This window comes from Rhamphochromis sp. 'chilingali', assembly GCF_963969265.1.
Source record: "Rhamphochromis sp. 'chilingali' genome assembly, chromosome: 13".
Classification (NCBI taxonomy): Eukaryota; Metazoa; Chordata; class Actinopteri; order Cichliformes; family Cichlidae; genus Rhamphochromis; species Rhamphochromis sp. 'chilingali'.
The window spans coordinates 32,155,365-32,182,192 of NC_137940.1; the positions used below are offsets into that span (position 1 = coordinate 32,155,365).

Sequence of the window (26,828 nt, forward strand, 5' to 3'; positions counted from 1 at the left end):
ACCTAAAATTCATTCCAGATACACAATATAACCATCCCTCCCAAACAGTGGTCACAAATCAGTCCAAATGTGTGGTAGTGGGCACATCTGCTATATTGAGATAATCCATCCCACCTCACAGGTGTGCCACATCAGGATGCTGATCTGACATCATGAGTAGTGCACAGGTGTACCTCAGATTGCCCACAACAAAAGGCCACCCTGGAATGCGCAGTTTTGTCTCACAGCAAAATGCCACAGATGCCACAAGCAATGAGGGAGCGTGCAATTGGCATGCTGACAGCAGGAATGTCAACCAGATCTGTCGCCCGTGCATTGAATGTTCATTTCTCAACCATAAGCCGTCTCCACAGGCGTTTCAGAGAATATGGCAGCACATCCAACCGGCCTCACAACCGCAGACCTCGTGTAACCACACCAGCCCAGGACCTCCACATCCAGCAGGTTCACCTCCAAGATCGTCTGAGACCAGCCACCCAGACAGCTGCTGGAACAATTGGTTTGCACAACCAAACAATTTCTGCACAAACTGTCAGAAACCGTCTCAGGGACGCTCAACTGCATGCCCGTCGTCCTCATCGGGGTCCTGACCTGACTCCAGCTCGTCGCCGTAACAGACTTGTGTGGGCAAATGCTCACATTCGATGGCGTCTGGCACGTTGGAGAGGTGTGCGCTTCACGAATGAATCATGGTTCACATTGTTCAGGGCAGATGGCAGCTGAGAATGTCCCAGTTCTTGCATGGCCAGCATACTCACCGGACATGTCACCCATTGAGCATGTTCGGGATGTGCTTGACCGGCGTATACGACAGCGTGTACCAGTTCCCACGAATATCCAACAACCTCGCACAGCCATTGAAGTGGAGTGGACCAACATTCCACAGGCCACAATTGACAATCTGATAGACTCCATGCGACGATGTGTTGCACTGCATGAGGCAAATGGTGGTCACACCAGATACTGACCGGTTCTGGGTCCCCAGACCCCCAATAGCGCAAAAAACTGCGCATTCCAGGGTGGCCTTTTGTTGTGGGCAGTCTGAGGTACACCTGTGCACTACTCATGATGTCAGATCAGCATCCTGATGTGGCACACCTGTGAGGTGGGATGGATTATCTCAATATAGCAGATGTGCCCACTACCACACATTTGGACTGATTTGTGACCACTGTTTGGGAGGGATGGTTATATTGTGTATCTGGAATGAATTTTAGGTCTCTACGTCCATCCCATGGGGAATGGGAGCAGTAACAAAGGTGTTGCGTTTATATTTTTGTTGAGTGTATTTGAGGAAACTTTTGAGCAGCTACTTCTATCAATAAATTAATCATCTTAATCTTCATCAATAGTAATAATGTTTTTATAGTCTTAATAATAATTTGAGAAATAGCTAATTGGGGTGAGTGATAGTAGATAAACAGTTACGTCTAACTGGCTGTCCCCCTACTCATGTTAAGGTTAACATGTGTACCAGCCAGGTTAACATTGAGGGAAACTCTTTAATATTTAATTGTTATTGAATCAGAACCTTTACTGACCTCTCGAAGTTCTTCATAAAGACTGGGTAGTCAGTGCTTCCCAACCCTGAACCAAGACACATATTTCATATTAGAAAAGTCACATGGCGCACCACCAAATGTAATTTCTTCTGTCTTACTGGCAGTTGGCATTGGCAACCCTTTTAATTAGAGCAGGTAGTTGCACTGCCCTCTAGTGGAAGAGAATGTAATTGTTCTGCCCGTTACTCACGCCGATCACTAATCAGATTGAACCAGATAATCTTCCACGGCACACCTGTCTATACTATCTACAGAACTAAAAAAAATTACCTAGTAATGTTGCTTTCTCACAATTTGGTGTGAAAAGGTACTGTATGCGTTGGTACTGTTGACATCTCTAAATATATATATATGGATTATTTTCTGTTATTGAACAGTTTAGAAACACACAGTCCAATGAATTCCTTTGATCATATCAGTCGATCGGTGGATAAGTAAGAGATCATAATGTGCATCTACGTCATTCTGTATATTTTTAATAACATTAAGAAAACACTTCTTAATCAAGGTGATTTTTTTTGTTTGTATGTAAAAAAAAAATCTACTCATTTAAATCTACTCTATCCCACATGAGCATTTATCTTTGTAAATTCTGCTCTGCTGTATTTTGTTATCACTGCTGTGATCTTTAATTTAAATGTCATCATTGCACCTCTGTAAGATTGCGTGTGCCACAGTAAAAGAGGTCTCCTCGCAGTGCATCTCCTTGTGTACTACTGTGTTATGGTTGCCAGCCAAGAACAAAAGTGCTCTTGCCACAGTCCCTTCCCTGCAGGAAACACTCACCTGTAGCTTTTTGTGACAACAAACGCTACAGCAGCTAGCGAAGCAGCTCAAGGAACACTGTTCTCTGTAAATGTTTCTGGCCTCTGAAAACGTCTTATTTGAAGTGAAATTTCTAGCCTCTTGTCTGAATTTTCTCAATAACTCTGAAGTTTCCAGTTTGGGTGAAAAATTCCCACTGTCACCCTGCTGGGTTAGTTTTATTTCTTTTTATTCTGGAGTATATTTGTAATTTCTGTAATGGTTTGAAGTGACTCCTACAGACAAAATCACTCATCGAGATATAGAGGTTGCACTTACAGTAAACCTCTGCACAGGTGTAAATACAGCCAATTACATCTCTGTTACAACATGATCTTAGATAACAGATATGAGCTTTGTGCATCTTTATGTTACTGTATGAAACATAAAAATTATTTAAAAAAAAATATGACTATTAGAGCAGATGAAGCAAGTAAGGTACGCCCAGACCTAAAACCAGTCTGTCAGGATTAGTGTCGTGGATGAGAGAAGGAGGACCCAAATGCTGGACTCACAGGTAGGTAGGTGAAGGTTGGTGTTTATTGTCGATGGAGTGAACAAACAGAACAGGAGTAGGAAAGGGCTGGCTGGCTGGCTGGACGACTGACTGACTGACTGACTGAATGAATGAATGAAGGACTGACTGACTGACTGAAAGACTGAATGGCTAGCTGACTGAACGCAGGCGGAAACGACAACATAACATCAATGACACGACAAGGGCTGAAGGGAAGAGAGGGCTTAAATACATGACTAACAATGACAACGATTGGAGACAGGTGAGTGAACAGCTGAACATAATGAACTAATGATAAATGGGAAGAGGACTGAACATAATGCACACAGACCAAGGCTAACACAATAAAACAGGAAGTGGAACAGGCAGTAGATAAACAGTGAACGTGAACTGAAAATACTGGGTCAACGACCCAGAAACCCTGACACAGTTAAGGTTGGAAGTATAGATGTCATTTCTGTCTCTTTTTTTGTACCTTTGTTTGCTCATGAATCAGAAATCACAACCCACTCACTTGACAAATTGCCATTTAGATTTTCTCTTCTCTTTTTTGGTTCAACAGTGAAGTTGGAGTATCTTTTTTTATGATCTAAAACCCTGCCCTAAGTGGTTCTAAAGCTTTTGCAGTAATTGTATGCATATTTCATAATGAGCAAACTGCTTAATAGTGGTTCATTGTTGAAATTCAGCAAACACCCTTAGTGTCTCCAAAAAAAACCCTCACCCACCCACACACACAAATTTGAAGATGGATGTTCATTTAGTGCTGGCGTGAAATGGTGAACTGATGAAGAGTTGCCTTGGTGACTTTGGTCCTGAAACAATCACAGAATCTATTAAATTGGCTTGGTGTGAGCATTTTCTATGAGTGATTTAATTATTGTCTCCACAGACCTTTTCTGGGTGCCTTTGAGTTTTCAAATAATCCACCTTGGCTTTTTCTGAGTTAAATAAACATGTTTTTTTAAATAGTGTAACTCTAATCATTTAATGCACCATTTTTGTAATAAATTCATGCTGCATACAAGTATAAAACAGTGTTTCAAATCCAACTGCACAGTAACCCTTTTTATTAGGAGAGATGGGCTCCAGCAAGGACAAGAACATTTTTGGCGAATGAATAATAAATTCCATCTACAGTGTACATTAAAATGTCGGTTTCTCACTACCTGCAATGCCCCCTAATTGGCTGACCAATTAGTTTGCCATATTTATGTGTATTTATGAATTGTTTTGTTTAACCTTGGATTCGTGTACCTAATATATTGATTTATGATCTTCCCAGTGACAGCTGATGAGTTGGAAATCACTTTTCCTTGTTTTGTTCTTCACAAGTTATTTTTAATCCAGGTGCACGTTGCTTAAGGCACTTTTCCTGGTGTGCAGAATTCTTAATGAAATGGAAAACTATAGGACGTGCTCTGTATGCGATGATGCAAATGATCCTTCCTGCCACTCCGAAAGTCTTACAAAGTTCCCAACGAGAGCATGTGAACGAGGAAGAAAAAAAAATGTGCAGACACATTTTTGATATCAGACACCAAAAGCAAAATATAAGATACATTGAACCTGAGCAAGTCAGTGAATATACAGTTTGACTTTAAAGTGAGGCTGTGAGGGTTTCTTAAGTTTAATGTTTGCTTCTCTTCAGGTGAACACAGCCATGCATGAAGCTAAGCTGGTAGAGGAGTGTGATGAGCTGGTGGAGATCATTCGCCAGAGAAAACAGGTCATCGCCGTGAAGATCAAAGAATCCAAGGTAAAGTATTATATTCAACTAAATTTTTTTAAGCGTCTTTTAAGTGCAGTCTGAAATATTCAAATTCAGGTACAATCACAAATGTGGCACTGACTGATTTTTTTTTAACCTTTAAGACACAAAAAAACAAAGCTAACAGACAACAATATTGGCTTTTTATTAACTTACAGGGAACCTACTATGGTTCCCTGTAAGTTAATAAAAAATAAATAAAAAGTCACTCATCCAAATGACTTCTTCACTTATCTGAAGAAATCATGAAGGAAGGAAGTCACTTGGATGAGTGACAAAACATTTCTCCCACTGAAAATGCTAAATCCAGATGAACATGCTACAGGCCATTCAGTCCTTATACGACCGTTGCAAGAGCTTGGTCCGTACAGCCGGCAATAAGTCGGACTCGATCCTGGTGGGTGATGGGCTACGCCGCGGCTGCCCTTTGTCACCGATTCTGTTCATAATTTTTATGGACAGAATTTCTAGGCGTAGCCAAATTAACATAATCAACTATTGGAATTTTTTTTCCTGAATGCAAGTAGTTGAAGTTACCAGCGGATGAGCGTGCAATACCTTCAATCTCTTGGCGACCACGTTTCATCACAAAGCAATTGCCCAGGTCACCTCAAGAAAGGCAACCTGCCTCCAAACACTCACGGCCCAACTTAGACTGACTGCAGTTACTCTCAGATTGGTCAAGGTTTGCAAATAATCGCTGTCTAATTTAGAAATTCAGAGAGGTTGCCATGATATTGTAATCAGTCTGAGTCAGTCTGTGCCAATGAGCGTAACTCATCCTGGAATGTGTCTCTTTACGATAGGGAACTTGACTCAACTGGTTGCCAAGTGACTGTAATCTGGTTATATATAATAACAAGATTCCTGAGCATCTATCCCATTTTGCAGTTAAACTGCTGTCCTGAAAGAACTACAATATTCACTTATTTAGAGTAAATTTTCAATATATGTTTTACATCTATGAGGTTCTGACTGGACTACGAGTGTAAGTAGTTAATATGAATTTCAGTATATGTAGACAGCAACAGATTTCTGGCTTTCCAAAATGTATTTAATAAGCTAACCCTGACTCTTCACTTCAGAGTTAACGAGACTGCAAGTTCACTGCACACAGTCACAAGAAATCACAAGAGTTTAAAGGGCTTGTGACATTAAAGGGAGACACTCGAGGAACTGAGGGGCTGCACCAAGGCCTAGTATAAGATAACTTAAGATAAATATGGATTATTTTGAACTGTGAATCATGCATAGCCACAGTTGCAGAGTCCAAGAATTGAAAAGAAATGTAAATGACCACAACAGGTCCCAATAGATTTAATCAGTCAGAGCAAGATTATCATCCAGATGTTGTATTTTTAGTTACTGTTGAGTGTAAAGCTGAATATTGTTTAAACTCCTGAGATAAGATCTATAGTTAATTAACTGAATGTCTGCTGAGGCAGGCAGAATGTATATTTTCCTAATAAAAAAAAAACTAAACAAGATCTTTTGTTGTAAATGATGTTGCTGGGAGTTGTTAAGGAACCCCAGGCGGTGTATAAGCGTATCTCTAAAGCTGGGCTTACACTGTGCGATTTTTGGCCCATTTTGAGCCGATTTTTCAGTCGTGCAACCGTTTTGGTGATCGGCCCGATTTTGGCCTTCATCGTGCGTCGTGCATCGTGTAGTATACGTGGGGTAACGAGAAGCGATTAACACCTCACGACCAGCTCCCGATCATCAATCGCTTGGTAGTCACGACCGTCGTGAGGGTGTCACCGCAGCTTCTCACACTGCGCACGTGCAAACACATAAACGTCAGTGAAAAAGACGGAGTAGTACGGCAGTACAGCATGTGATCTGGACGCAAGCGATGGAGGCACTTGTAGAATTTTGGAAAGCTCGGATGAGCTTTGGATAGCTCATCCGAGCCTTTTCCATGTGGCCTCACAAAATCATCACAACCACAACAACCGTAAAAATAGTTGGATTTACACTGCTGCTCAATCACAGCTGCCTGATCAGTGTTTTTCATTAGCAATTTAGCAAAGTTGATGGCGGTGGTGTGTCTGTGTGAGTGAAAGACAGAGAGGGAGAGCGAGCAACAACCGTAAAAACGGGCGATCGTGGCTCAAGAGTTGGGAGTTCGCCTTGTAATCGGAAGGTTGCCGGTTCGAGCCCCGGCTTGGACAGTCTCGGTCGTTGTGTCCTTGGGCAAGACACTTCACCCGTTGCCTACTGGTGGTGGTCAGAGGGCCCGGTGGCGCCAGTGTCCGGCAGCCTCGCCTCTGTCAGTGCGCCCCAGGGTGGCTGTGGCTACAATGTAGCTTGCCATCACCAGTGTGTGAATGTGTGTGTGAATGGGTGGGTGACTGGATATGTAAAGCGCTTTGGGGTCCTTAGGGACTAGTAAAGCGCTATATAAATACAGGCCATTTACCATTTACCATTTACCTTCATTTTTATGGACGCATAGTTTGAGCACTCGGGTCGCATCAGAGCATCGGGCCGTATAGTGTGAGACCCTGCATCGTGACCTACGAACTTCTAACCCCTGCAAGTCAATCGTACAGTTTGAGCAGAAGCTGAATAACACGACTGAAAAAAATCGCACAGTGTATGCCCAGCTTAAGTGTACCGTACAACCAAAACGAGTTATAGATGGACGATCTTCTGCGTGTGTCATTAACTGAATCAGTCCAAGATTAGACGCATTTTTATTCAGCGTGCATAAACAAAAACAGTGATTACTGGCACTTAGAAGAGAGAGATGATGACTTCGGTGAATTCATATTACATCGTTTCATTCAGTTTTCAGCAGTTCATATTTCAAAAACTTGTGTCGCCTTGCCATCTAAAGTAAGGCAATAAGCCCGACCCACCATCACTTTGCAGAAGCGAATGAATATGAAAGCAACGATGCCGTGGACAGAATATATTTGTGTGGTTGTCTGCTTGTTTACCCAAATATACACCACATGCAGGCTTTACGAGAAATGAAAAGCACGGAGGATAAAAAAAAAAGAGAGCAATAACAGTCTCTCCTCATATTTAGGCAGTCAACATGAATGCGTGAGGAAAGAATTTAAAATGGCAGGAAAGACTGTTCTGAACCTCCTGCTGCTGTTTTAGAAAGTCCACAACTAACTGCACAGACAGATACACATTTGGCTCTGTGTGTGCGTGTGTGTGAATGTGTGTGTGTGTACTCATGCCCATGTGTATATGGGTGGTTGTCCCGTCTCTGACCATGAATAACCCTTCCAGAGGTGAAATTTTAAGTGCTTGTGAAGGATCCAAGGTGGCAGAGGAGCTTCATAGAGAAATTTCCCAACAGTTAACACAAAGACTAAAATAGGTTTGTGTGTGTGTGAGACAGAGGACTGTGTCGACAATGAATGCAGACAAAGAGCAAGGTTTGTTCTCCTGAGAGTCTGTGCCTGTAAAAGGCTCTCCAGCTGAAGGTACAGCGGTCAAATGTAGGAAGCCCGTATGCATCACTTTGAAAAGTCAAGGAAGATGAATCAAATGCGCCTTGACTAATTCAAATGTGTAGAAGAGAGCAAAGGATAAGATGAATATTGATATTTTACACAGCGACATTGCTACAAAAACACGGCTCATATTATACATTTTATGAGCAAAGTACTGAGATGGCTTCCTGTTGAGGACAGTCTCATAAAGGAAAGTGTTCAGAGGTGACTCTGCAACAGAATAACCGGATTATACAGGCTTGATCATGGTGAGCAAGGTGCTCCCATTCTCTCTCTTACTTCTTCATAATGAGGTCTGTATCTTGCAGAGGAGACTCAGCAGTCATACTTAATCTCTCCCAGCTCACACACACGCACATAATAAAAAACAACAAAAAAACCAGACTATTCCCACGGCCGGGTTTCTGTTTGTGTGTTTTTGTCATATGACTTCCTGTCTTCCAAGCATCTATTCTGCCGCTTTTCCGTTATCTTTTCTTGAAAACTGTTCAAACTCCAAGGATTAACAATGCAAAACTCTTTTAGTGTTACATACTAGCTTTTTTTTAACACAATTTTTTTTTAACGATCTCATGGGTCATTTGAACTTCATTTTAAAAGCTTATGCCTGGTAGGGACTCATCATAAAAACAACAGCATTACTGTTGTTGGCACCACTTAAACAACCTGTCTCTGTGTTTATGTGACAAGTGCCTCTTGTGAATGTGCAAATATAACATTTGTCTCTCAGAGCCAGGTCAGGATGGATGGTCGACCTTACAAAGCCTTTGGCTTTGGCCTGTTTTCAGTGCTGTGGTTTTGTTTATTCTATTTCTTTAAAAGCAAATCAAGGCTGTAAAACTTTAAGGATCCACATCCAAAATCTAGTGACTGATGGCTGGTCATTACTTGTAAAATAGCGCTTCATGCTACCATGACTTACAGATGACATATATTCCCACAGCATCAGCTGGATTTATCTGTTGTTGAGATTCTGTCTTTTTGTATGCAGTCATATCCTGGTTTCATCTACTTTCAATGATAAACAGTATGAAAGACTGATGAATTTGTTTTAATGGCCACCAGGGGATTATAGCTGTAGCTGCAAAAATACCTACAGAAGACTATTTAGTAATTTAACCATTATGCCACTGCTAAATGTTGGCTACAAAAATATGTTTTTCAATCAACTGGAGTGAGAGAAAACATATTATTTTTACAAGCCATTAATAACACATTGCTTTGTTTTCATATCTATGATTGCACTTTAAGAAAATTCAGCCTCTGAAAAAGTTTTGACTCAGTAAAATGATAAAAAAAAAACCAACTTTAAATATTGTAGCATCACCTCATAAGTATTAAAATTATATTAGAAGGTTCAATTTCAGCTTTAAATCACGAACTGTAGGCTTCGCACAAAGTAAGAGACACACACACGAACACACACTCAGACCGTGCCATATTGTCCATTATTTTGCAGGAGAGAAGTAATCATCTCTAAAATTGTTGTTTGCGGCCTATGTTGCCAAATAACAATTCATCCTTTAAACCTCCTCTCGCTTCTCCTCTCTTTGCAGTCAACAACCTGCTCAAATGTCATTTTTAGTGACAAGAGATTATGGCGGACTTAGTGCAAGTGCAGCTGAGATGTCAGTTGAAAACTCCATTAAGACTCCAGCTTAACGAGACTTCTAAAGCAGCAGCAGCAGCTTTTCCAGCAGCGAGAAGGAAAGTGGACTTTAGATTCCATGAAAACTTTTGATGGTGACCTTTTAGCCATGTGAACTTTAGTTTTGTTTAGTGTTAGAGAGCAGCACGGTGGCACGGTGGTTAGCACTGTTGCCGCACAGCAAGAAGGTCCTGAGTTCAATTCCACCATCAGGCCGGGGTCTTTCTGTGTGGAGTTTGCATGTTCTCCCCGTGTTTGCGTGGGTTCTCTCCGGGTACTCCGGCTTCCTCCCACCGTCCAAAGACATGCAGCTTGTGGGGATAGGTTAATTGATTAATCCAAATTGTCACTAGGAGTGAGTGTGAATGGTTGTCTGTCCCTATATGTTAGCCCTGCGACAGACTGGCGACCTGTCCAGGGTGTACCCCGCCTTTCGCCCCATGACAGCTGGGATAGGCTCCAGCGCCCCCCGCGACCCTGAAAAGGATAAGCGGAAGCGAATGGATGGATGGATGGATGGATAGTGTTAGAGATTCAAATTAGCCTTAGCCTGAAATTATGATGCGTTCAGTGCATTAAGAGACTTAACTTCATTCTTTGCCTTTAGATTCACAGATGATTTATTTAATCATTTAACAACACTCCACGCTAAAGCCGGTATTGAATTCTACAGTTGCCTCTTGCTGGCAGTCTCAGCGCTCACAAAGACCCTTTGTTTCGGTTTGTTTTGGTTTTTTACATCAAACTAAGTTCATTTCCAGGATCAGGATATGAGCAGCAATAAAGATAAACAGATTACTTTCATTTCAAATTTGCTCATCGTGGTTTTCCTTTTGCTCGGTGGGAAATGACATTAAAGCACACACGCTAACAAATTACAGTGAAAAGGACTTTACAAACCGTGCTTGTGTCTGAATCCTGACCCGACAACGTGACCTGACTTGATTCGCACAGCATGATGCTTTGTGATGAAAATGAAGCAAATTATTATGCGGTCCAAAATCAGCAGTTTCCTGTTTGTCTGCGCTGCTACATTTGAATCATGCGCACCACGTGAATGCACAGTAGATGCGCTTACAAGGTGCTTAAAAGACGAGCTCGATGTCTCTTTTGTTTGGTAAGGTAGGAGGGAAAGAACTGTGACTTTTACAGCCAGTAGTGTCTCATCCATTTCCTGTCAGGCCTCGTTTCACAGTTTTTAAACATGGGTATGTATGCACGGACTGGTGCCCCTCATCCAGTGACCTAGAACTATCTGCCCTTTGATTGTGCAACATGATATTAAGGTCAATGTGAGCATAGATCCAATGGGCTCACTTAAACTCAGGCCCTCTGCTTCTTTTTCTCCTTTTTCCTGTTGGTGCATGTCTCAGATAACTGTGTCTATGACTGCGTTTCTGTGTGGACTCCATAGTTTTATTGTTTTTTGTGAGTAGATAAACATCCTTAATCATAAACTCTAATGTCATCTGCTAATTGCTTCTGCACGTTCAGATTCTTCTGTGGATATAACATTTGATCACGCTCGGTCGTATGTGTTTGAATATCTGCGTCTGTTTTTCTTTGGTTATAAAACTTCAGTTAACTCTGCAATATGGAAAGTTCACCGAGCAAAAATCATCTGAGAGAGTGCTGTCTTTGTGTCAATAATGTGTGCCGATGTGGGAAGCAAAGCACAATTGGCTTTTTTTAGTTACTGTCAAAATTAATTAAAAAAATCCACCAAACTGAAATTATTGGAGTGCAGAGGAGGGCTCTTTTTTCTCTTTTTTTCTTTTTTTTTTTTGGATATAGAGAGAGTTTTGAGATCCTTTTTTCCTGAATTTTTGCAGTGGAAGGCACACAAGTTGTCCTGAGCAAATAGAAAGTTATTTTCAGTCCCAGAAGATGAACATAGAAGATCAATAACACCAGTGAACTACTTTTGTCTAAGTTTTGGAGATGGGGATTAGAGACATAGAGTACGTGTCAAGATTCCCGCATAGTAAAAGAATGTCGAATGTTTTACTAGACCAGGTGCTGGCAATGTCGTCTGCGTTCTCTTAGCTAAATGAAAAATTTAAAAGTCGAGTTATCGAGAAGGGCGATGTATTCCTTCAAGGCTCACAGTGTGCAAATGAAAACGAACCGCGTGTGTCGTAACGTGGCAACGTGTGCTTTGTTTGTTCCAGGTGATGAAACTGCGCAAGTTGGCTCAGCAGATTGCAAATTGTCGCCAGTGTTTGGAGCGCTCCAGTGCCCTGATCACACAGGCTGAGCAGAGCTTGAAGGAGAACGACCACGCCCGCTTCCTTCAGACTGCCAGAAATGTCGCCGAAAGGTAGGTGGAGCGGCGCACCGACTTATACCACCTGCCTGTTGCAACAATATGCTAATTTCACTTCATTATAGCTATTAATAGTCCAGACAAGTGGGAGGCTTTTGACAAGTCATCCTGACTGGGGTTTTTGTCTCGCTTTTTCCGTGTGGAGTTGTGTCATCTTGTAGCAGGCTGCATGATAGTTGTCAGAGTATTTGGCAATAAGTCTTTGACTCTTTAAATCCAAACCTCTGCCCTACAATGAGTTTTCGATTTTTACCTCTGTGAAATCCACTTGAAGGGGCTGCTGGTGAAATCAGCATTTTATCAAAAGTCTTTGGCTCTTGCGATCAATGTCAGGCCTCTGTTGAAAATCATCTATCATTTAAGGGCCAGCTCTGCAGTTTTCCTTTCAACCCTCGCACTTCTGTAATACCCTCATTCCTTCGTCGTCCTCCTCCTGTAGATATTTTGCTCTGTCTCTTTCACAAAGACCTTTGCAAAAGCCACGGCTAGCACACTATCTTTTATTTGGCCTCGGCTCCACTTTTCTTTCAACCACCTGGCCGTGCGCTTTATTGACTGACTGGTTTCTCTTTACTGAGGAACTGAAGTCTTAAGGACTAGTGCTGATCTGTCCTCCACTCTGCACTGCTGTGTAACCCTGCCAGCACTGTGGTTCTGGCTGGCTCCTGCCACAGACAGCTCACTGATGCTCAAAGCAGAAGTAGGCACAGGTTTCCACAAAGCTGTAGAGACTGTAGAGTAAGTCTGTCAGTGCATGTCTGCTTTGAGTGTGTTTTGACAACACCAAGGCAGACATTCTGAGTTGGATTGGATGTAGACATTTATTCTGAGACTATGAATTTCATGTTTGTATTCTTTTAAATTTTTTCCCCTCTCTTGCCCTTTTCCGTGTCACTAATAATGTCTACCACCTCTCTCCTCTTGCCATCTCACCTCACTTCTCTGCTCTTATTTTTCCATCTCTTCATCACCTCCCATCTTTTCCTGCTCCATCCCTCTTTTCCTCGTCACCTCATCGGACCTCTCATCCCTCCTTCTCTACCATTTACTTTGCTCGCCCCCGTGTCCTGACAACTCAAAAGGGTTGCAATGGCCACGGCCTCCTCGCAGGTGCTCATCCCAGATGTCAACTTGAACGAGGCGTTTGACAACTTTGCTCTTGACTTCTCCCGAGAGAAGAAGATTCTGGAAGGACTAGATTACCTAACAGGTAAATTCACATCCTGTCAAATCTGCAGTAGATATGTTAACAGTCGTCCTGCTGCTGTCTTGGTTTTGTTTTTGTTTTTGTTTTTTTGATTCACTGTTTCAAAGAACAAAACTGTTCTCTATAAGTTAAGAAAACTATCCAGCCTTGTCACATAAGCCCTTTTCAGACATGGAAAACACAACTTTGCTGACTTATTCAATTCAATTTTATTTATATAGTTCCAAATCAAAACAGCAGTCACCTCAAGGTACTTTACATTGTAAGGTAAAGACCCTACAAAGAAATACAATACAAAGAAAACAGCAAAAACCCAAACAATCACATGACCCCCCCCCCCCCCCCCCCCCCCCCCCCCCCCCTATAAGCAAGTGCTTTGGTGAAATTAGGAAGGAAAAACTCCCTTTTAACAGGAAGAAACCTCCTGCAGAGCCACGCTCAGGTAGGGGCAGCAATCTGGCGTGACTGGTTAGGGGTGAGGGGAGGAAGACAGGATAAAAACACACGTTTGTCCTGTTTGACATTCTGTAACTCACAAATGCGAGTTATCAGACTTTGATTTTCACATTTGGACGGCAACTGAAACCAAAATACACAAACCTATCTTTTCCTGAGGGAAGAGAGTAATGTTATTTTATGGTTCTTTCAAAACCTTAACCTCTGTTGACTTTATTGCTTTTCGTGGCACCTCAGCTGTCTTCCTTTCAGACAGAAAAGTCATCTGGCCTTAAGGAGCAGCAGATTAACTCAACAAATGCTCATGCTTTCTATGACAGTTACAAAGTATAAATTATCTAAGATTGTGTTGGACAAAAAAGCACAAAGGAAGCTTTTCTAACTCTGCTCTATTTCCTCATACATTGTTATCTTGTACTTTGATCTTTGTGAACCCTGATCTCATATGCCATCTGTTTTTGGATGTCAACACCCAAACACAGGCTCACACCTGTTCAGAAGTTGTGTTCGTTTGTGTGCTATATGGCTCCATGGTATTCAGACTTCTCCACGTTGAATGGGCTGCCTAAATATTAATAGGTCAGACCAAGAAAGGGTGTGATCACGATCTTTACAAAAGTGACCGGGGTTTTCATTCTGACACAAAGCCAACACATTCATATGCCCTCAGATAAATGAAAACGAATGTCTGAAAGACGTTATGAACACACAAAACTCCCCTTTAGAAAGACAATTACCTCGTGTCCACTTAGTGTCAAATTCAAGTAGTAAAAAGTTTATGCAGCTGTTGAGACGTATTATATTTCTGAGAATTAAGACAAAATGACTTGATGACGCTTTCTAACATTTATTTTATTTGATCGTGTTCTTGTTTCCTCCACACGTAGCTCCCAACCCTCCATCTATAAGAGACGAGCTGTGCACCGCCTCCCACGACACCATCACTGTTCACTGGACGTCTGAGGACGAGTTCAGCGTCACCTCCTATGAGCTGCAGTACACGATCTACACAGGCCAAACAAACTTCATCAGTGAGTAACACACACTCAATAGAGGGGAAGAGTAAAGAACAAGGCAGAGCAAACTCATTGGACATGATGCTGTCTCACAGTAACAAGGTCCTAGGTTCAAATCCACCATGTTCCAGGTTTCAGTGTTCTCCTCACGTCTCTGTGGGCTCCCCCTGGATATTCCAGCTTCCTCCCACAGAACGAAGTGGGGTTAGGTTATTTGATGATCCTAAATTGGTTGTCTGTGTTAGCCCTGTGACAGATTAGTGACATGTCCGGGGTCTACCCTGCCTTCCAACCACCCTGAATTAAGTGGAGATTATGGATGAATGGATGCTAACTGAAACTGAGCAAAACTTTAGGAGTCCCATGGATTTTTGCATTCTCTCACGTAGAACCATCCACAGTTACTTTCTCCCCCAACCATTTTTCGGATGAGAGGGGACAGCTGACATGCTGCAATAGTTTTAAATCAATTTTATTGGCTGACTTTTTACTAGTCCCCCACATCTGAAATGAATCTGGTGCCACTGGCTGTCACATAGCCCTCCCATTGTTTATGCGTTTCTTTTCATGCACTGTGCATGATGCACTTCACTTGACTTTGACAACTTCTCTTCGACTGCAGTTCTATGGACCACTGACTGCACGATACTTTCACGGACTGCTTCTGCTCAGGCTGTTCATTCTGTTGCACTTCCTTCCTTTTGCTGTTGCCTAGCCACCAGCTCTAATTTCTTCTCCATTTAGTTGCATCCTCAATTACAGCCCGTGTTTGTAGCCTGGAATTGTGTGACCCTGCTGCTGTTGTGGTATTATAAGAATCGTCTAGTTTTTATCATAAAATATATATAAAATGTACATCTATCTACACAGAAGCACTAAGCAAACCATTTTCACTGACCTCTCTTCGGGTTCAAGAAACAAAGCACTGCAATCATTTCAGCATTACTTAGTCTTATTTTGATATGTTCAATATTTTATACCAGCTGTGTTGGATAACCTGGATTTTTTTTTTTGTCTTTTTTGTTTTCCATACTTGTATTTTTAGAGAGATGGAGCTGAGTTATCAAGAGTACTCATTATAAAATAGGCCATACAGTGCATACTGTAACACAAGGGGATGCCTGAGAGAGAATCACATATTTTTTAAGCAGTGTGAAAACTCAGCAGACACAAAAACTGAAGATCATAGCTTCACAGTTTTAACCTTCCCCATTAATCCTCAGTACCCCAATCCCTGTATGAGTACCATATTTTTTATTTCAGGGCTGTAACAGTACAATGTACTTGTGATATTTCCCAAACATTTATTCTGCTAGCAGATCAAAGTCGGCAAGAATCAAACAGATTTAATCTAACTAAACACGACCATGATGAAAGTGTTTTGCTTTCAGTGCTTTTCCCGTTAGATATGAATTGCAATTACTAGAGGTGTTTTATAATAGAACAGAGATCATACTGCAGTTTATAAGAGCAAATGCTTAGTTTTCAGAGCAAATTTCAATCCACTATCACCGTCACGTGGCTGACTCAGCAGGCTCCTAATTCTAGTATTAAAATCTGAAATATTACCTTCTTTTCCTGGCAGCTTTTTCTTGACCTCATCTAAAAACATCATGAGATCAAGTAAAGGCTCAATGACAGGTGTGTAGGAGAATTGGTGAGGATTTAAAATGTGGTGCACAGAGTATCGGGCCGCACTTGCAGTAACAATGTTGAGAAGATGGCCAAATAGGCGAGAAAAACTAATGAAAAACATCTTTATTACAAAGGCTGGACTTTTACGGCCGGTCCTCACCCTGAATGTTTAGAGCCAAGCCCTAAATAATTCTGCTCCTGAATAATAAAGGTACCAAAAAAAAAGCAATGCACACATTTCTGTATATGGTACTTTAACACTATCTTCATTAACAAATGGAGGGCTCTGGATCTGATGACAGATAATATTTGGTCTTCTTCTACACATCACACAGATTACACGCTGTTACGCACAGATTTCAGGTCTATACACTGGAATACTTTATAACAACTCACGTCTCCAGCTGACTCTCAACCTGCAGCACCACAAACAGGCAACATCAATTTCTATCAGAAGAATTAACCCTTGTATCAAAAACATATTGATTCTCCTTTTGCCTCCTCTCAGTAATCTGAATTGCCGTGCCGTTATCAGTGAGAAACGCATACTTAAGACCCGTGCTCAGACTGTATTATTTAGGTTAGCAGATTACATGCTTCCTCATCAGGACTGCTGGTTTTTGAGCCGCTAAGTTGCGCTGCTCTTGGCAGAATGGTAGTTATTATCAAAATGAACTGGCTGCATCTTTGTAAGTAGCACGCTATTAGTAGATCACCCTGCAATCACACTAATTTGACCTGCTTAGCCAATAAAGTGGAATAAAATTTATTTTCCTGCTGAGGAGCGCAACTCCTTTCCAGCTCCTTGGAAAGGACCCAAATAAAATTCCCTTCATCCATCCATCACAATCCCAGCAATACAGCAATGGACGTTACCAATGCAAACTGAGTTTTAAAGAAAATTAAACACATTTTGATCAAGCTCATTATCTTGAGAGCGTGCATTCTTCATGCAAGAACATGCAAGACTTCATACGACTTTTTGACAAGCAGCAGATTTTTATTACAGCAGCGACACAGTCATAGTTCACCAGTGCATTTAAAAGGATGTTTTTAAAAACTCAAAGTACATCAGTAGGTTATGGTATGCAATAGAACATGTACTTACTTTTAACATTTAGCTGATCTGCACCACTTTCTCAATTTTGATAAGTGTGTTCATGAACATTGAGATGATGCATCGTTTCCTCTCCTTCAATTAAAGATGATCCAGTGCATCCGCTGCTAAAGGAGGTAATAAAGGAAGCAATGAAGCTACTTTTCTTAGTATTTGTTTCATTTGGTCACCACACAGCTACTTCTGGGTCACTTCTCTCATTTAGGAACCAGGACTCAGAGCACAGGTCTTCTTTTTCTTCTTCTTCTTCTGAATCTTTTTGAATCCTTTAAAGTCAAACAGGCTGTCGTCCTTTTCAGGTTTTTACACTTAAACACGGTCTTTCCCTTCATAACATTATTGGGCAATTTAAGTGCACATATTCAAATGTCTTTATAGCAAAAGACAGCATGGCAGTAAAATGATGCAGTGATAAATTATGACACTATTGCCAGTAAAAATCTACATATTGGGACACAGGCAGAAATTATGCTTATTGTTTTATTTTCTAATTAGTTTCTAATCATTAGCTCTGTGACTGACTTGTTATAATGCTACTAGCAAATGACTAAAATTTGAGGCACCATTACATTAAATATAAATGTGTATTTTAAGGGGGTTTGAATGTTATTTAAAACATGTTAGTATTCAAGTGAGCAGTATTCAGTTTTTTGACATTTAAATGCAGAAATATATATATTATACCGTAGAATGACACAAACATAATATTCCTAAATGGGATTTTATGCATTTGTCTCCATCTAGCTTTTGTTTTCTAATCAGCATTATAACCGAATGGCTATCGCGACGTAAATGAAGTGAAAGAAAGGCCACTGCCAAGGAGAAAACAAACGGATGGACTGGTGAAAATCAGAGTGGATAATGGGTACATAGGGGAGGTGAAAACCACTTACTGATATGAGAAGGATGTGATTAATGTACATAATCGTGCACATTCAAGCACATACGCACACAAATACACACACAAACACCTGTGCCTCTCTAATCTTTTCATCTCCTCTTCTCTCTTCTCCTCTATGTGGCCTGACATTTCTCCATCTAACCATGCAACTTAAGTGCTCTAGCCATTTGAAACATCAGGATACATTTCAGCTATGATAGACTGAGTGACTCAGATATTCAGCCGTGTGCTGCCACAGAGTCCTTAGAGATTCGTAGGAGAAACTGAGAAATGGAGAAATTCATTTAGCCCAGTTTGCCACTTGAGTTTTTACCATAGTATTTTTCTCTAACTTTCCAAGTGGCTAAATGCTCCCACTTGAGTGCCATCTTGTCTCTCTCCTTTTTCTCGCCTGGCCACATCTTCAGACTTGGCCTTCCCATGAGGAGGAGAAGTGGGGTTGTGGTGCCTTGTGAACCCTGCCTTTGCAGGATCATCCAAGCAAAGCGGCAGAAAATAGAATCAGCAAGTGAAACCAAATACCATCTTGTGTGTGGCTGCTACCTGTGGCCCTCTGAAAGTTGTTGTGTCTAGTGCTGTTGACGAATGCGGGTGCCATCTGCCAACTGGCATCATGGATTATCCAGTTACACATTTACTTCCTCATAAATATTTGTTTTTCCATCTTGATTTTCAACCAGATTTGACTGTGAAAGTCTGCATTATCATTTTGAGGCTTGTCTGTGCATTTCTGTTGAGGCTCTTAAACACACTTAGTTGTACACTATTTTATTTTATCCTTTTTCATTATATACTACAACCTTCTAATGTCATAACACCTTGGAAAATATTGAGAGAATCAAGTCGGGACATTGCCGTTGCCTGTTCTCACATATAGCACCCATCAGCAACTCTTAATGCTTCAAGTGACGCCGTGCATGCCAGAGGCAGAACACGCAACACTCGTTGGCATGCTGTGAAATCACAGAACAGTTACTTGCTTTATTCTCACAGACGCACGTAAAAACATTTAATTACCGGTTCTTATGTACAGCTTGGGCAGTGTCAGGAAAGGTTCAGGGCTACAGAACATGGGTAAAACAGCATAAAAGGTCATAATAGATTTGCCATAAATGATCTTTTTACAGATATACATTTAGTATAATTCAATTCAGTTTTATTTATATAGCGCCAAATCACAACAACAGTCACCTCAAGGTGCTATATATATTAGACCCTACAATAATACATACAGAGAAAAATCCAATAATAGTATGAAAAACTCCCTTTTAACAGGTAGAAACGTCCGGCAGAACCAGGCTCGTGGAGGGGTGGCCATCTGCCGCGACCTGTTGGGGTGGGTCCTCATATTCCACATAATGCTGCTTTGCTTTTTAATAGTGTAAATAAATATCTGTCTTCTTAGAAAATAGGTAGTTAGTACCTTAGGATAGAGCCAGCTTAGTTTTTTCTAGTCTTTATGCAAAGCCTTTTACACCTTGGCTCTATCATCTGTGTGTACAGGAGAGTGGTATTAATAGCTAATTATGAGTACAAAAACAAGTAGCTGTATTTCCTAATACACTTTCTTTGCGATATGAATAATATCTACCACAATTACACTTGCCTAAAAAGAAATGCAGCATCCGCTTTGTTTGGGAGTAGTAATTTCCTTCTTTCCCTCTGCTTCCATCTCCGCATGACATCAGCCACTTTCCCCGTTCCTGTCGCCGGTTTGTACTGTGTTTCTGGAAGGCCTGCCTGGTAATCGCGCTAGCAATATCTGCCTGCTGTCTCCCTCCGCCACCTGTTATTCATGTGTGCTCGTAAACATTGCCTGTGGTGAAATATTAAAATGATTATCACAGGTGAGAAGCAGATTCACAGTGGGCGCAAGGGAAGCCCAAAGTGCAGGGGTAAAAAATTGCGCTTTGTGCATCTCAATAGGGAACAGTTCTGAGATTGATCCACACCAGATCAGTCTTAGAAGCGATATAATACATTAAGAGTAAATGGCGATGAGATTTCAGTCACTGTTGAAGGCCAGTCAGACAATATTAACCTGTACAAGTAAAGTAAGATGAGCACACACGCACATACACACACGTATAGGGCTGTTTTATAAGAAATGAACAGAGGACTAAGACATACCCATGCAAGGACACAGTGAGACACACGCTGTCACCATTAACTTTATATTGCATCATCAAAGACAAACCCTATTCCGTTCCCCAGATATTTCATGTTGCTCTTCCCTTCTCGTCTGCCTGCTTCCGAGAAAACGGCGACACAAACAGATGCACAGACATACTGTACATATACATACACAAGCTCTTGATGTCTAGGATGAAATAAAACACATTTGCATGTAAAATGGATCGTGTACCTGGTGTAAAGGTGTAAATTAGGTTCTGTCATATTAAAGGAAGACGTGTCGCTTGTGCTTTCTTTGTCTTAGAAAAGCTTGTGTAAAAAATGTAGCCCCAACTCCCACTCCAGCCTTAAGAGTCCTCTCCCCTCATTCATTCTTAAAGGCACCTCACTTTTAAAGGCCTTATTTGCGTCCTGTGAAGTATTTATATTTACAAGCAGACTCTCAGCCATTACTTATGCATGCTGTTTCCATCTTACTCAATAATTCACAATGCATCCTCACCAGATGGGACAAGGTAAGCATGGCCCAGAGAACTCTCTCCCTTTCCGTGTTTTTTATTTCCTTGTAATTTTGCTTTGGGAGGAAGGATGAGACAATGAAAAGGGTGGTTATTCTACTTTCAACTCTACAAATGTTAGGCTCAGCTGTGGTTCTACTAAACAAGATGCTTTGTTGGTTTTGGCAATGGCTTTTGGGGGTTTTTTGTCGTTGTTTTTTGGATGTGTTCGTAATTTCACAGTTCTTTGTATAAACTGCCTCTAAAATGTTTGCCCATAAAATAGAATTTCTGTATAGTCTCCAGTTGGCACATCTTGGTTTTATTATTCATGCTGTCAGTTCATTCATTTCATTTTAGCTATCGGCGTTATTAATACACTCGTGTTGTTCACAAGACCATGAAAGAGTGATCAGTTTTTGGGTTTCTGTTTTTTCCACGTCCTGTATGATAGCCTTTGGAAAAGGTACGCAATATAACATGTCACGCAATGTTCATGCATAAAGCGTAAGCACAGCAGCTCCAAACTTGGCATGTTTTGCAATATCCATTTTGCATAAATCAGCAATCCTCCCCTAAAATCCTCCAAAGCAGCTGCATAAATCTCACCTTGTGTTCAAAGTTGCCTATTTCATCTTTGAAATCAGGAAACATACCTTGATTACCACGAGAGTGGTAGGTCAGGTAATTGTGCGATAACAGTGATTTTAATGTGTTAAATCAATCCAGTTATTTCACGCTAGAGTAAAGCCAAAGGAGCTCCCCATTGTGGGCGATCAACTCTTTAGCTCACAGCCAACATTTCCTTTTTTTATCTTTCACAGTCGGCTACATCTCAGAGACTGAGAAGACTGTGTTTAGAAGCAGTTGACTGCACAGCTTAACTGGCATTACCAACTCTATACTGCAAGCTGCTTTAAATCAAAGTGCCCACCAAATAGGGTTATGCTGTTACTGCCTGTGTTTCCATACATTTGAACATTAAAGGCAATGACAGTCTTTTGCCTTGAGGCGCTTACTTCAGAGATTTATATTGAGAGTACCTTGTTCGTAATGGCTTATAGTTTTAGCTTAGTGAACGCACAATATTGCCTCAGGGGAGTTTGTCATGCTAAACCTGATGTAAAAGTACTGTAATGGGATGGATTAGTATGTAGACATAAATGTTGCATAACATGGAGAGCCGTGTGGTCTCTGAGCTCCTTATTTGGGTGGGGATGACTCACTTGGGGGCTTTGAGGAAAAATAACCCTCCTCTGGTCGGAATTGAGAACAGATTTTACTCTTTTGAACATCACTGGAAAAAAAAGGTTCTTAGCAGGACACACTAACTCTGCTTACCTTAAAAGCGGCAACATAACCTTGTTACTAATGCTGTGTGTACTTGTGTGTGTCTCTGTGGCTCTGCCAGGCTTGTACAACTCTGCAGACAGCTGGATGATCGTACCTAACATCAAGCAGAACCACTACACGGTGCACGGCTTGCAGAGTGGCACCCGTTATATCTTCTTCGTCAAGGCTATCAACCAAGCAGGAAGTCGCAACAGTGAGCCAGCCCGCCTCAAAACCAACAGTAAGTGAAGGCACATGTTACACTTCTGCCAGCCTTTTCATGAATATTTACAAGCCGTGTTATTTGGGTTTGGATATTTAATACAGCTAAAAGTTTGCATCTCTCTCTGTATCATATGTGCAACATAATGTTGTCACGACTGAGTGTTTTTCCCAAAGGATTGTCTTTGATTTACAAGTGAGTGGCAGATTTGCTGCTGATTCAGAGCTAGTTTAGATTATTACATTGTATATGCATACATGAAAGGAGAAAGCAGCAAGAGTGCCAGCAGTGCCTAATGTATTTCTGTCACAATCACTCACTCACACTCAAAGCAATTCACTGTAGGCCATGCAATCTTCACTGAATAATTTTAGTCTAAATGTATGAACAGTTAAAGAAAAAACAAAAAGTATAATGTAAAAAAATTTAAAGGCATATTTCCAGAAGGTAGGCTTTCATCATTCTCTGATGTGGAGAATCAAAAAGTTGACAATTTTTCAACAAAAAGTATTTATGTCAAAAATGTGTTTGGACATTTCTTGAGTAGACATTTGATATTACGATATTCTTACAAGTGCAATTTCAAAAAAGTTGGTACTGTGCAAAATGTAAATATAGACAGAATTTAATGGTTTGCAGACCTCAGAAAACCATATTATATCAACAATACAACATGTTGGTAATATCGTTACCTTTTGGTGTGTTGACGCCATCAATTTCAAGAAATTGTAAACACTGTAAAAATGGAAAATTATGGCTTTATGACTGTACGTGTACATGTATATGAGTCACCTAGCTTAATTGTGCTCGGAATAGAAGGAGCCTGGAAAATGCTTCATACCTTCCTTGGTCAGTAGCGACTTGTTGGCTGTACATACAGACTTCATATATACATACGCTATGATGATTATCGTAAGATCTAAAATTAATCTCTGACTACATCGTCCATCAGCACAATACCACTACAAATTCTGCAAAATGACACAAAAAGTATCCTACATGGATAATGCTCTAGTAATAACACCACAAATAGTGTGATGGTAAGATTAAAAGTATACTGGGATATGGGTAAGGAATCCTCACACACTTATTTTAGCTTATAGAGTTCACATCCTGAATGGTTCGTACATAGAAGATAGAATTGTAATGTTTACTTATCACATTTTAGCCACTTTTTGTCAGCGTAAGTTTACTGTTATCACCCTCTCCCCACCAAAAAGTGTGTATTTAAGTTACAAGTATGTGCATACTTACTTTTTGAAGTATGTACATACAGTACTTTTGGTAGCAAGACCCTTGACAAGTATTCTGTGCTTTGACACACATTAAGGTGTACAAGTAGCTGAATTAAGTAAACTGTACACGAGAGAGCTTTTCCACGTTTTTCCTCTCCTACACACCTGTCAGATTACAGTGAGTTGTGCAACAGTACAACTTATTTTTACCACTGCAAATGTTACAGGGATTAAACCTGTAGTACTCTGAGCACCAGCACCTCTGTCGCCAGTCTGTCGCAGAACTGATATGGCATCCTCCCTTCTTCTATAAATGTACTCGTTTTGTTCTTACCGCGTACACAGCAGTTGTTTTTCCTGCTTGGAGAAATTTCCACTGTTTTTACAAGACTGTTTAATTGTCGTCCTTCAGATTCTTCGTTGTTTCTCTTTTGTTTCTTTTCTCCTGTTTTCTCCCTGAGGTAGAGATTGCTGCTGTCAAAGCTCGCCTCAGACTTGAACTATTTTCCATTGCTTTAACATGCTTCTTTTTCCCTGTAACAGTACAAGCTAGTAAAAAAAATGCAGTTTTTAAGGTTAGCTAAATGTGAGCAAATAAACTTCATAAAACCACTGATACTCTTTGGGGCATGTAAGGTTAGAGTCAACTTGAAGAGATAGAATAGTCTTAAAAATGCTTAACTCCTTTGGGACATGGGGGAAAAATATTGCCTTGCCAAACATTATGATGTGGTCACTGGTTAGAATTGCATGGGAACATAATTAAATTGTGACCACATTTTAACAATGCATGGCCACAACAGAATGTGTTGTTTACTGACCACACTGGATCAAGTCTATGCCACTAAATTAGGGCTGAACGATTATGGAAAATAATCTAATTGCGATTTTTTGCCCCAATATTGCGATTGCGATGCGATATGTGATTATTTTTTAAGGTCTTTGTCTTCTGTATTATTAAACAAAGACAAGCAATACATCATATAGTATGGCCAATACTATATTACATTAATTTTAAACTGTTCTTTCCTGGAAGACAGACCTCTGTTATGATGACATGAGGTGATGCATGAATTGATGACTGACATTTTTATTTAACTTCTTCAATCACAACAGTATATTTGAACATACACAATAGTTTATTTTTAGCTTACAAACATCTGAGCATAAAGTGCTGACAAGGAACCCTGGTGTAAACATTAAAATGAAAGTCAGTACAATGTGCAGATTGCAGAAATATACATAAAAAAAAATCAGTGGCTTTACCACACTCAGTTTTTCGACATCTGTGAACTACTAGACAGTCATTCAATTAAAAAATAATATTAAATAAATAAAACTAATAAATAAAAAATACACACATCTTACTGATCTCTGCAGTCAGTAACATTACACATAAAGTGCAAACATAATAGCAATTGTATAAACACACACACAAACACACCTTTAAAATTTAAAGGCGTGAAATTGGACGGTCTAGTTCTGATTAGCGTCACCGCTGTCTCGGTGGAGTTTAATAAACTCGGCCGTCTGCTTCTTGCTATCTAAAATATAACCAGACACTGGCGTAAATTCTCGACTGTCTCATACTTCTGTTTAATAAGTTTTCTGTTTGACGTTTAGTCAGCTGTGTGAAAACCAAGGAGGAACCCACCCGGGGGATTAATAAAGTTTTATTTTATCTAATCTAATAACTTTAATCTCAGCCAAACCGATTTACTCACGAACAAACAAAACACTGAAAAAAGCCCAACAATAACATTTTTAGGTTGTCTAAGTGACTTATATATTACGTTTAACCCGAGCAGCGAAAGTCCGCGGTGATCTGAAAATAATGTGCCGGGAGTTGTGCCGTTCTCGGCCGCATCAGTAACCCTCGAGCTCCCGGCTAGCTGTCGAGCTGGTGGGTAGCAGACGCCTCTGAAAACGTCGAAGCACTTTTGCAAATATGGGATATCTTGATAAACCGAGCAGATATTTGATGTTTACACAACTACTTTCTCGCCTGAAAATATGTTAAAAGTTTATTTTGTGACCCAGAAAGATTAGTATGAGTAATTTTAAAACTTAGTAGCGGCCGCCATTGCTGGAAACTGGAGTTTGGCTGGGCCGCGCTATGACTTCTGGGATATGGTAGGCCACGAAGGACACACCCGACCCATCCTTCAAATTCGGGGAAAAGGAGGACGCATTTGTCGGCTACATTCGGAGGAGTCTACGAATTTGGACAGCCTTCGGCGCGTCGCTGTGACGTAATCGGTCTACAAATGCGGCCTCAGGAGGATGCAGCCCATGAATTTGGACATGTCCAGAGTATAATCGCAGCCTTTGCGGTTAGAAAATTGCACTTGATCATGTCGCGATATTATCGCAAATGCGATATATCGTTCAGCCCTACACTAAATAGACATTGTTAACATTTACTTGTCAGTACACTACACCAGGTCCAGTGACAAAACTAGTGACAAACACCACAGAGGTTATTTATTTGTATTTTAAAATAAACCACTATCCGTAGTTTGTAAGTAGCTGTTTCTGTGTGGTTCCTGCTGATTTTGAGTGATTATTGTGAGTGGTCTAAACATTTATTCCAGATAATAATTTTGTGTACTGACAGTCTTGTTTAGTTTTACACCTAGATCTGATTCAGTGTTCTCCAGCAGTCTGGATTTATTGATGGATTCTGTGACTATTTTTTCCTTTGCTGAAGTCTTACAGCACCAACCTCTCTGTAATGTGGGGCTTCTTGGTTGCACTGCAAGCTACAATGAATGTCAAATTTAAGTCCCCTCTAGAGGCTCCCATATCAAGTGATAAGGTAATATGTTAGTGCTGCTTGACAACAACCATGATGAATATTGCAGGGTATCATCATAATTTATCACTAGTTCAACTCAAAGATGAATCATTCTTAACATTCCTCTTTTAAAAACAGTAAAAGAGACGTCATGGCTGTATCTACAAAGTCACAT

The 26,828-nt window shown here is 40.6% G+C and overlaps 1 protein-coding gene across 7 annotated transcripts in view; it reads left to right on the plus strand.

The window, feature by feature from the left end:
• mid2 (midline 2) overlaps nucleotides 1-26,828 on the plus strand; it is a 181,357-nt gene that overhangs the window by 132,103 nt on the left and 22,426 nt on the right. For all 7 annotated transcript variants that reach the window (XM_080900241.1, XM_080900242.1, XM_080900244.1 and 4 more), the window contains 5 exons: nucleotides 4,535-4,642; nucleotides 11,950-12,098; nucleotides 13,187-13,314; nucleotides 14,655-14,798; nucleotides 22,478-22,639. In XM_080900241.1, the coding sequence (XP_080756367.1) occupies nucleotides 4,535-4,642; nucleotides 11,950-12,098; nucleotides 13,187-13,314; nucleotides 14,655-14,798; nucleotides 22,478-22,639 (691 nt within the window). The remainder of the gene's footprint in view (nucleotides 1-4,534; nucleotides 4,643-11,949; nucleotides 12,099-13,186; nucleotides 13,315-14,654; nucleotides 14,799-22,477; nucleotides 22,640-26,828) is intronic.